The 12,527-nt window shown below is 45.8% G+C and overlaps 1 protein-coding gene across 1 annotated transcript in view; it reads right to left on the minus strand.

Annotated features, from left to right (window-relative positions):
- Window positions 1-226: 226 nt before the first annotated feature.
- LOC135896651 (trithorax group protein osa-like) overlaps window positions 227-12,527 on the minus strand; it is a 238,164-nt gene continuing 225,863 nt past the window's right edge. Inside the window, exons 9-10 of the mRNA XM_065425128.2 lie at window positions 2,578-2,738; window positions 227-458 (exon numbers count right to left, since the gene is read on the minus strand). Coding sequence (XP_065281200.2) covers window positions 282-458; window positions 2,578-2,738 — 338 coding nt within the window. The 3' untranslated portion in view covers window positions 227-281. The remainder of the gene's footprint in view (window positions 459-2,577; window positions 2,739-12,527) is intronic.

Here is a 12,527-nt window from a genome sequence, read left to right on the forward strand (position 1 = left end):
ACGAAGTTGACACAGTCACTATACGGCAATGGCTGCATCTCTCAATTTAGGCAACGGCTTGTGCATTAGGTTTCTGATATCAATGCAAACGCGAGGTCCGCATGTCACATACAGATGTTGAGGGCGCTATTATCACTACTGCTTGCGCTGCAACTTTATGTTGCCAGCATACTCAGAATCATCCACCCATTAGCACAAATTAAGCTAAATTTCAATACAGTGGACCTTGTGATACTGCATTCATGTTTATTGAAAGCCATTCATTGTGCGCACGAAGCATCTCAGTCTCCCTCTGACAGCACGGACTGTATCCACGGGATGTGGTCGCTGAGCCGCAGAAACATGCCGCTTATGCTGGGGCCCATGCTCACGTCCTCCTTGAAGGTTGCCAGTCCGGGACACACGTAGCGCCCATTTCCACTTTTGGGAACGCAGGTCAGACCTCCACCGGTGCACGACTGCCAGGGCAGAAACACGTTAATGCTCCATATGCATTAGGGCCCACATGTGTTATACTTGTGCCACATAACAGGGCTCTGTCGCGTTGACGGTGTTCTGGTAGCCACAATCGCAGAAAACAATGTCAACGCGCGGCCTGAATCACAAAATGTACCAGCAGCCTTATTTCAACAAAAATATGCTGCATTTTTGTGTCTTTTCTGACTATCTGTCAATTGCCTGCGGCCAAATACGCAATTCCAGGCCTTACGCTGTATTGCTATTTGCTTGAAATGTATATGAAAATGCATAATTGACTATTTCATGAAATGAAACTAATTATGTCTTCATCTTCTCAATTTAGGGCGCATATTAGAATTGACATATAAGAGACGGTGAGTTAGCGTATAATACTAATGTTGAAAGAATTATGAATTTGGTCCATGGTCTGAGATACGCGCGCTCTTAATTGTGCGACAATATTACCTTTCCGGTTTAGGTTGCTCAGCACGGATTTAAAAAAGGTTTTTTTTTTAATAAAGTAGAACCGCAACTTTCAAAACGCTTATATGAAAACTGGTGATGGTGTAAAGAAATTAATCTAACTGGACGTGTTCTGAGAACTCAACGCATTCAATCCACCAAAATGTGCTCATGCGATGGGCGATTAAGCGCACAGGGACACCAGCACATTAATTCCAACGACGACCCAGGTGAGCCGTGCAACAATGCCCGCCGGTTCAGGTAACGCACCATTATTAGAACTCATATCAACGTGCGTGGTTGTGAAGCACTTATTTAATGGACGGCCGTACACAGTACAGTTAGGCAGAAACAAACCAGGTTTGCGATACAGAAGCCTTACACGTCGCACACAGTAATGTGTGCATTACAGTGTGACACACTCTCGGAGAAGAAAGGTCCAAACACAGATTATGTGTGTATGCACATGCGCCGTTGAAACTTGTCAAGGTGCTAGTTTGGTACTGAGGATGACATACCTTTGTAACCTGAAGTTGTGGTTGTTCATATCGTTTTTTTATTACTTTCAGTTGCGAGTGAGCGCTCGTCTTGTCTATCTTGTTCCCCTTGCTGTTCTAAATACTTATCGTGAACAGTAACCAACGTTGTGCTACCAAGTCAAGTTTATCGCTCCAATATTTTGCTTTAAACGAGGCCTGAACCAAACTAAAAAGGTATGTCAGTGAACAGTAACCAACGTTGTGCTACCAAGTCAAGGTTATCGCTCCAATATTTTGCTTTAAACGAGGCCTGAACCAAACTAAATAGGTATGCCAGCTTCCCGCGACCCAGCTCATACGGGAAGAAAGGAAGATCATGGACGATGATGGCTGGCGTGGGTATTAAAACTATGAAGTAGGTTAATAGTGCTTGCACAAAGTTGCCCCCGTCATAAAAGCGGCCAACCTGGCCCCAACTTAGAGAACATCTCAACGAGGAGTGAATGGCTTCACCCACCGTACATGAACAATTTTTACGACAGTGGTCAGTGATGAAGTGTCCCGGGGTGATGAGATAATTCACAGCACATGTTTGTTAAACAAGGTGAAGGTGAAAAAAATTCAAGGTGCAAATTACACTAAGGTGTCAGCGCTCTTCGCCATTGGCCTGCCGCCTTCATTGTCCTACATCATAATTGGCCGCGATTCGCTCTTACAAACAATTCTGGTGCAAGAGCTTTTTGTGAATGCGGGCTAGATCCTTACATCCAAGAACATAGTAACAAAATAAAAAGAGACAGCTTAACATGTATTGCAACGGGCGCACTGGGTCTCCATAATTTTCTTTTTCTGTGCGTCTGATGTAGATTGCAATTAAAAAGAACTTCGTTGTGAAAGACAATAATAGTCAATGAAATCAGCGCTGTTTGAAAAGCACAGTAACTCGCAAAGTAGCATCAAATGGCTTATAAAAAGATTACCATCCGGTATCCCAGAGGCACACGAGTTAGTTGCAACAGCAGTGCATTGCTGCAAAGACAATTAAGCTTGAAGAGCACAACTATATATCAGTTCACGGAGATTTGACCAGCGCTCAACCACGCGCTGTTCTTTGAACTCAAAATATCTATATCTCAATAACTAAAATGGCAGCCTCAAAGTAGCCCTAGAGTCTCACCTGGAATGAAATGACCCCTTGAGGCATGGCGCAGCAGAAGTAGTGGTCGTCCAGGTTATAGCTGGAGCCCAACGAGGATTCGGACCTGACCTTCTCTTGGCAGACGTCATTCGGCATTGTGGGAACCGGCATCTTACGCAGCGTGTCGTAGCGGTTCACCTCTGCACAGAATTTCCCGTGTGGCAATTATGGAGCATCTATTAAAGCGAAGCGTTGTTTGAAATGCATCGCAAGACGTGATATTTCGTTTTGCGCTTCCCGTTTTCGATCCTCGGCGGTAGTGGCTTCCCTCCGCCGGCGCTTTGCTTGCGTTTCTCGCTCTCAAAGCTCGGGATCAGAGCGGCATTCGCGGTCCGCTCTCGTGCGAACAGCCGCGGCCTCTCGCGCCGAGCCGCATTCATGGAGCGAAAGAGCGCGCGCCGGTGACCTATCCTGAGAGACAGTTACTGCGCTGCACTTCACCCCAATTTTTCCTCCTTCAAAACAAGAATATCCACGGAGGGAGGAAACTAAGGAGAGGCCCTACCCCCTCCGCGCGCTAGGAGAAAAGTGTGGCGGAAATGGCGTATAGGTTCTCATTTTTTTGCTGCTTTTTTATTTTTTTTGCTGCATGGCCACGCCTGTTGGGCCACAATGGCGGCGTTGTTCTGATTTTTTGAGCGCTCACACGTGTTGCTCTGGTAAGTTTCGTGCCGTGGCAAAGGCGCTGTGTGGGCCGGTTTGCGTTAGTCACCGTGTCTTGTTGCGCTGTGTTACCTGCACCGTGCTCTGCCGGATGTTGCGCGAGCGCGCGCGCTCCGCGCCCGAAAACACGCGCAGCGCGGCGTGGTTTAGCGAAAGATGTAAGCAAGAGAGGAGGGTGGCACAAAAGGCGGAGCATCGCCATGAGCACCGCCAACTTCCGGCTTCACTTTTGCTTCACAAAGAGTGACGTCAGGGCCTCTCCTTAGTTTCCTTCCTCCGTGAGAATATCTCTATCTCCTCTCCCCTCCTACGGTGCGTGCTCTGATTGGTGCGCTCCTCCTTTCTTCCCGGCACGCCCTCTGATTGGCCCGCTTGCAATAATATTAAAGGTGGCGACGTTCGTCCTTGCCCGGCCTCTCCTCCTCCTGGTCTCGTCACCGCTCGCGTTTTCCCTCGTTTACCTACTGAATAATATTAAAGGTGGCGACGTTCTTCCTTGCTTGGCCCCTCCTTCTCCTTGTCTCGTCACCGCTAGCGTTTACCCTCGCTTACCCACTGAATAATATTAAAGGTGGCGACGTTCGTCCTTGCCTGGCCTCTCCTTCTCCTGGCCTCGTCACCGCTCGCGTTTACCCTCGCTTACCCACTGAATAATATTAAAGGTGGCTCGCGTTTACCCTCGCTTACCCACTGAATAATATTAAAGGTGGCGACGTTCGTCCTTGCCCGGCCCCTCCTTCTCCTGGTCTCGTCACCGCTCGCGTTTACCCTCGCTTACCCACTGAATAATATTAAAGGTGGCGACGTTCGTCCTTGCCCGGCCTCTCCTTCTCCTGGTCTCGTCACCGCTAGCGTTTACCCTCGCTTACCCACTGAATATTATTAAAGGTGGCGACGTTCGTCCTTGCCGGGCCCCTCCTTCCCCTGGTCTCGTCACCGCTCGCGTTTACCCTCGCTTACCCACTGATAATATTAAAGGTGGCGACGTTCGTCCTTGCCCGGCCCCTCCTTCTCCTGGTCTCGTCACCGCTCGCGTTTACCCTCGCTCACCCACTGAATAATATTAAAGGTGGCGACGTTCGTCCTTGCCCGGCCTCTCCTTCTCCTGGTCTCGTCACCGCTAGCGTTTACCCTCGCTTACCCACTGAATAATATTAAAGGTGGCGACGTTCGTCCTTGCCCGGCCTCTCCTTCTCCTGGTCTCGTCACCGCTAGCGTTTACCCTCGCTTACCCACTGAATAATATTAAAGGTGGCGACGTTCGTCCTTGCCCGGCCCCTCCTTCTCCTGGTCTCGTCACCACTCGCGTTTTCCCTCTTCGTTCACCCTGACAGCTTGGTCGTTCGCATGGGGGACACACCGTCAGCCATAGAGTTACGCGAGGTGAAATATTAAAAATTGTTGTGGGGTGTTCGCGCACAAATTTTCACAGTATTTAAGGCTTTTTCATTGTCTGCTGTGCTACGAACGATGACGACACGCAATGACACTGGCAGATGCATATGATTTTTGTGCTTTTTAGGCACAGCAACTGCCCTCTTGTTTTGCCGCATCGGGTTGGCAGCCTACTTTCAGTTAGAGAAGCCTTTTGAGGCTTGATACGTGGACAAATTTGTTTCAGTGTCGAGTTCTAGCACAAGAATCAGACCACTTTATCTCCCCTATACTGTTTCCGTAATGTACACGATGTTCATATACCTGCGAGAGGTGTATTTGAGTGTTATTTTGTTATGGCCACTGCGCCTCCAGGCAAAAACACTGATGTGGCTGGTACATATCAAACCTCTTCACGAGTTATTTCTATTGCATCTATCAGATTACTTACTCGGTTTTCGAAAGTCACTTGCTCGGCGTGAAAGGGCTGTAATGAAGTCAAGGTTTCGCCTGTGCATGCGAAAGGCGCTGCGTTTGAATGTGTGCAGCACTGCCTAGCTGCGGATTCAACAACTTGGACGTTTTTACGCTGCTGTAAGTGCGTGCATGTGTACTTGCGTGTGCGCAGCTTCACAATTTAATCATTTCAGTATCACGGTTACCGAACGCAAGGCGCGTGACATATTCGCCTGGATAACGCGGGCGTGATTTAGAAACGTGCCTGATCTACACGGAGTATATTACCTATTCTCGTCGTTTCGTCATGACGTTGGCGTCTCTTTATGCGGTGAACCTGGTTCTACGCTTTTATGACAAGCTCGTTCCGTTGGCTCTGAAGCACAAACGTCACAGTGGAACCTGAACTTCATTTGCAAACAAAGGGTATGCAAGGACGAAAGTAACACATAGAAGTGGTTTCCATAAATGGGCATTTTCCCCCTTTTGTTTGCGCAGATACAAGTCAGTATGAGCCAACAAACTCGTGCACCACTTTATTCTGCTGAGACGGTGAAACGGAGAAAGCCTACTCACAATAGCCAAAGTCATTTACACTTGGTAATGAACAGCTTGTCCTCGCAAAATATATTTGCTGCGCCTAACAAAAACATGAACTACGCACTCTTAGTAGTACAACAATAAGGCGCGTAACTTTTTTAGCACGGTATATGCGAGCGCATAGCCTACGCACTTCATAGCTTCATCAGGAAATCAGCGCAATCAGGAAGAAAACCTGAACGAGCACCGCGAATAGCAGCCATGCTTAAGCTCCGTGCACCCGTGCTGCACACTCCTTCAACGAAAAAAAAAGCTCAGTTCGTACAAGTTTGCATCTACAGCACTCCTAAAATCGATCTGTAACGCTAAACAAAACACGACTGAGTTCTTCAATGCCGAGGTTAGGCCCAAACCTTAGCCAAATCTGCGAAATCTCTTGAAAATGCCTCGCCGCCGCAATTCGAGGGCCAATCGTCATTGCGGCGAGTGCGCCGGCATGCGGAAAAGAAAAAAAAATAATGAAAAGGCCGCGGGAAGTACCACGTGACAGCGCTCGACCAATTGGCAGACGCAGATCTTCTCTCCTGATTCCTCGCAGTAGTGGCAGCGGCAAGATAAAAGCATATCGCTACCGTTGGTTTTGTTCACGGGGCTTACCGACGGATGGATGGATGGATGGATGGATGGATGGATGGATGGATGGATGGATGGATGGATGGATGGATGGATGGATGGATGGGTGGGTGGAAGGATTTTAGGAGCGCCCCATTTGGAACGGCGCGGTGAGTTGCGCGACCAAGCTGTTATCGTATATTTCCCAAGTGTCGTACCTATGCTAAAAAAAAAGAAAACAAGAAAAACCGACCTATGACGAATTCCCATAACCAAAGTTCCCGAACCCCTATTGTGACCTTTGTTTTTGTACGCCTCTGTTGTCTGTCGTTTCCCTTCTTTTCTTCCACCAATCTTCCAGTCGCCTCTTACTAATCTCTATTGCAAACAGGTTTACTTTCCCCCTGCTCTCGCTGAACCCAAGGGCTTCAAGGAGGCTAGTGATTCCTAAATCAACCACTGGGAAATATCTGCACATTCTAATAAAACTTACTCCATGGTTCCCCTAGCTGTACCGCAGGAAGCCCATGCTTCCTCTTTGTTTTTATATCTCGCCTTATATATGCGTGTTCTAAGGCATCCTGATCTCGCTTTGAAAAGTAATGAGCTTCGCTTTAAGTTACCATAAATTGTTTCTTTCCTGATTTCGTTTTTTCCTCTTAAGTAGTTACTCATGGCAGATTTCTTTACCACTGCCGCCACCCATGAGATTATCTCAGCCTCTCTGACTTTCCGCTTGTGGTTCTTTGTTGCTTTGTTGCTCACCCTACAGGCAGCATACTTGCTGGTAAGATTCCTAGTTCTCTTTTCCTCCACTGCGAATGAATGTTTTTCCTGTAAAAATACCTCAACATTCTCCCAGCCTATTTACTTCGTTCCATATTTCTCAGTCGTTCTTCATAATCAATTTTACTGTGAGCTTCCCCCATTTCAAAGCTTGTCCAGCCCATATCACCCTGCACAGCTTCATTTGTAGTCTTCCCATGAGGGCCCAATGCGAGGCGTCCCACTGACCTTTGGTTGCCATCGAGTCCTGATTGTACCCCTGATTTCAAACAAACAACCGCATTTCCAGAAGTAAGGCCTGGAACCATTACACCTTTCCAAATACACCGGAGGTTCCTCGTGCTTGTTCTATCCCCATAGCACTCTGTGCTTCATTATGGCTGCATTTCTCTTCCACTTTACTGTTATTTATTCCTGTGTTTCCATATATCTATTGCCTTCGTTTATCCATATACCGAGGCATTTATATTCTTTTGCCCGAGGTATTTCCTGTCCCTGTATTGCCACTGTCTGTTCATTGTTTTCATTGAACACCATAACACTCTATTTTCTAGCGCTTTAATTTCAAACCTAAATTCTTGCCTTCTTGTCTACAGATATTAGCTGGGCGTAGCAAATCACTCTTGTCAGCTAGCAACACAATGTCCTGCGCATGACACAACAGGCGGGTACTGAGTAGAGTTGCTGCTCTACTACAGTACCCGCCTGTTTGTATGAGAGATTAAACCCGATATTACTTCTTCTGGCACCCTCTCCATCCTCATCATGTACATCATAAACAGCAGTGGGGATAAAGGACACCCATGCCTCAGTCCATTGTTGACATCAACTTTCTCCTCGCTCCTCATCCCTGCCCATTCAACGGTAACGGTATTTTCTAGTAAATCTCTCTCAAAAGCTGTAAACAATCATCGCCTAAGCCTTCTCCTTCCAGAATATCCCGCAAAATGCTGCGGTCTACGTTGTCATACCCCCTGTAATATATAAGAAGGCCACCTATAACGGTCTGCTTTCTACTCTTGATATTTCAATACACTGTGCAAGAACAAATAAGTTATCCAAACGCCTACCTATTGTGAAGCCATTCTGAAGTTCTCCCACAATGCCAATATTCTCTGCCCATGCTTGCAGCTTTAATTTGATTGCCTGCATTGCTAGGCTGTGTACTACCGATGTAACGGTCAACGGTCTATACCAGTGAATTCTACCTTTCTCCCCTTTAGCTTTATAAATAAAATTCATTCGACATTGTCGCCAATTGTCTGGAATTCGTGTATATTTTAATGTTCTTTCCCCTGCTTTCACCTGGGCTTCCTTACTTTTTGGTCCTAGTTCATTAATCAGGCTAACGGGAACCTCGTCTAGCCCCGTGGCTGTGCGCTTAGGAATTTTCTCTTCCGCTTTCTTTCAGTTGAAATTTGTCAGCACCAGCTCCTTTTTCCCTTGGGTCTCTTTCATGCTTTTTTTTATCTTCAAATACAACGTCGTCATTGCCTTAGAAACATTCGGCTGTTATTTTTCGCATGTAATTTTATGTCGCTTCCCCTTCCACTTTGTTTCCATCTTCGTCTAGGATATTTTGTTGCATTGGAAAGATTCAGCTTACCGCCCTCTGGCGGTGAACTCAAGCTCCCACTCCCCTGCTTGACGGCGGACGCCGGACGGCGAAAGCTCGTTTTAAAACAGCTCCGCTGTTAAAAAAGTATTGAAAGCTGTTTTACAATGACAGGTCCGGGCATATTTCTGACTGAGCAGGTCTAAATGTCACTTTGGTGTGTCGCATGTCCAGTGCCTGGGTGACAATATTGATGGGAACGGAGTCCACAAAACAGCAGGCAAGGTAGTGGTGATCGAGGAGGTGCCCGGTCCGAGTCTAAACAGGCACTGTAGGTTTTTTTCGGGTTGTTCGCATTCTATGACCGATTTTTAGTAAAAAGCGCAACGACGGCATGTCTGCTGTACGAGTTGCTGCAGAAGGAGCTTCCATGGCGTTGGGAGGCAAGACACCAAGAGGCTTCTGATGCAGTGCAGCAACTCTTATCGAAACGAAATCATGGTAACGTTCGTTACAGTGCAACACAAGACAAGGACAAAAGAAGGTATAAAACGACGACAGAGCGCTGACTGAACATATTTTTTACTGAAGATATGTCGAACATATTGTTACGTGTAGCTGATGCCCAATGCTATTTACAATTTATTTACAGGGGAGCTAACGGAGGCCAAAATGGCGATGCTATATCAAGCGGGCACACGTCGTCTTCTTCCTCCTCAGTGCAGCCAGACTGTGGCGGCTGTTCCGTATCAATATATATAGGTGCCAGTTGATAACCATGACATGCACGAGACACAGAGATTTAAAGATTACGGACAAGGCATGTATCAGCGAACAGTCTATCTCTCTACATGACAAGGAACTGCGTTACCTATGTAAGTTTTGATTATGCGTCAGTGGGTCACAGTGGCCTGTATGTATCTCTGTCTCGTGCCTCTCATGGTTGTCAACTGGACCCGCCGTGGTTGCTGAGTGGCTATGGTGTTGGGCTGCTGAGCACGAGGTCGCGGGATCGAATCCCGGTCACGGTGGCCGCATTTTGATGGGGGCGAAATGCGAAAACACCCGTGTACTTAGATTTAGGTGCAGGTTAAAGAACCCCAGGTAGCCAAAATTTCCGGAGTCCTCCTCTACGGCGTGCCTCATAATCAGATCGTGGTTTTGGCCTCTAAAACCCCATAACTTAACTTATCAACTGGCACCTACCTATATGTTCGACACATTTTCAATAATACATAAGTTGAGAGTCAGCGCAGTGTCGTCGTTTCATACCTTCTTTTGTCCTTCTCCTGTGTTGCGCTGTAACGAACCTTACTATGAATCCCAACCCACTGGCCCCTTTTGCCGTCTTGATGCGAAGCGAGGTCTCCTTGCTTATTACGATGAGTCATTCCAAACATTCGAAACCAGCTATCACTCTCACTATTATTCACTAACAGAAGAAGGCTGAGTATGATCAGGTCCCGTCATTCTTTGATGACAGCCAGTCAGATATCCTAGCATTACCAGAGTCTTGTTTGCACCCTAATATCCGGGAATTGACCGGGGTTGTTGGAGATGACCGGGGTTGTTGGAGAAATATGGGAGAGGCCTTTGCCCTGCAGTGGGCGTAACCAGGCTGATGATGATGATCCGGGAGAATGAATTCCTGATCGAATGGGCCGACACCATTTATCGATTTGATCGCACACAAAGGAGGGGCAGAGGGGTACTGCTGGCCATTAAAACGCAGTCCCACTTTCCGGTATAGACACAAATTCTAACCTAGAAATAACATGGGCTACTTGCAGGGCTCACGCTGTTAACTTACGAATAGGCGTTTCTTATCGTCCATCTGACGCTAGTCGTTTGTTCCTAGAGGACTTATGAAGCAGTATTTCAGTAGCAATCAAGAGCTGTCCTATGGATCATGTTTATCTTTCCGAAGATTTCAATTTTCCGAACAATGACTGGTCAATTTTGTCATCGTCCTGCCATACTTCAACAGATTTCGTTAACTTGTCATGGGAGTTTAACTTTACCCATGTGGTAAATAAACCTACACGTGACAATAACCTTTTAGGTTTAATGCTAACCACAGTTCCTGATACGATAGGCCCAATTCAGCACTGTGACGGACTTAGTGACCAGAGACTCACTATCCTCAAACCGGTATGAAACATAATATCTATAGCTAATAAATTGGTTCGTAACTACAATAAAGCAGAGTATAACAGCATGAACAAGGAATTGGCGGTGTTTTTCTATCAGTCTTTTATACCAACTTTTCCGCAACATTTTTTGGATGAAAACTGGCTGGCTTCCCAAAATAAGATGTTAGATATAGTCGACAAGCATTTGTCTCTTATTTCCATTTCAGATATTAAAAAAATTCTTGGTTTAACTAGTCACTTCGCAGACTACGAAACAAGATCGAAATGGTTTTACACAGCTCCCAAGTGTTCATCGAGCCCATCTTCCTGGCAAAAGTAAAAGGCAGGTGTCAAAATAGTATTTTCAGCTATATGCATAGCTAAAGATAAGTACTACTCATGTGACCTTCCCTCGCTTTTACACTCAAACCCAAGAAAGCATTAGAAAACCGTATCACCTGATAATCCAGCGCGATAAATTTGTCTTCTCAACTATAACAACGTTCCCTTAACGAATGCGCAGTGCTCATCTGAGTTTAACAAGTTTGTTTGATAACCATTTACAAAGGAAGATCATGTAACCATGCCCGTAGTTCAGGAACCAGAATACCTTTATGTGGAACCCATAACGAGCACTTCAGAAGGCATTGCATGTCTCATAAATAACCTCAAACTATCTACGTCTGCTGGTATCGGTAATCTGAACTCTCAAATACTAAAAATACCCTACCCCTATTAGTAAAATGTGGTTTTACATATTTAGGCAATATTTGTCGACCGGCCAATTACCCAAAGACTGGTAGATGGCTAAGCTAATCCAAGTATTCAAAGCCGGAAATAAAAACGTACCAGACAACTATCGCCATTTTTCCTTAACATGCATGTCCCGTAAGTTGCTGGAGCATATTATGGCCTCGCACAGCTTTCTAATCAGTTCTTTTTTATTAATCAACATAGCTTTCGAAACGATATGTCCTGCGATGCACAAATGCTTGAATTTACAACCGACTTGCACTTTAACACGGACAATACCTCACAAACTGACAGCATTTTTCTTGACTTTTCCAATGCAGTTGACTGTGTTGCCCATTGCCGGTTGTTTTCAAAATTCTCTTCCACTAGGCTATGCTAGTTTATCTTGAACGGGAATTTTTTTTTCATTTCGTCAACAATTCACATATATTTCAACCCGAAATATTCAACAATTCACCTGAGCTTCTTTTCTGGCTGATGTAACTTGCGACACCTTAAGGGCAGCGTCTAGGCCCTTGTTTTTCTTAATTCTGCCCGTAACATTTCCTCAAGCATAAGAGTATTCGCTGATGATTGTATCGTTTACAGAAAAGTAACTTCTCTGGATGATCACGTTATCCTGCAAAACGACATTAACCTAATAGGCATGTTATGTAGTTAATGGTAAATGGTTTTAAATTGGCGCAAATGCAAGCTAATTTCTTTCAGTCGCAAAATATCCAACTCAGATTTTTCCGTGCTTTATTAACAACTCTGCCATATCTCCATATACAAGTACTTAGCAATTCACACAATCTTTCATGGTCCACCCACATTATTGCTAACTGTGCTAAAGCATCCCAAACGCTTGAGTGCACTCGTCGCAATCTGTGTAAATGACCACCTAACATTCGCAAGTTAGAGTACCAAACGTTCACTCGCACACAGTTGGAAATCGCGTCACGATTTTGGTAACTTAGGGTCCTATAACATGAAACTATTCCAATATCTTTTTATTCCAATCTCCTGACGTCAAATTTGAGTAACCGCCGACGCAAGGATCAGGCGGTCACCCGCAG

The sequence above is a fragment of the Dermacentor albipictus genome, chromosome 8 (genome assembly GCF_038994185.2).
Source record: "Dermacentor albipictus isolate Rhodes 1998 colony chromosome 8, USDA_Dalb.pri_finalv2, whole genome shotgun sequence".
Classification (NCBI taxonomy): Eukaryota; Metazoa; Arthropoda; class Arachnida; order Ixodida; family Ixodidae; genus Dermacentor; species Dermacentor albipictus.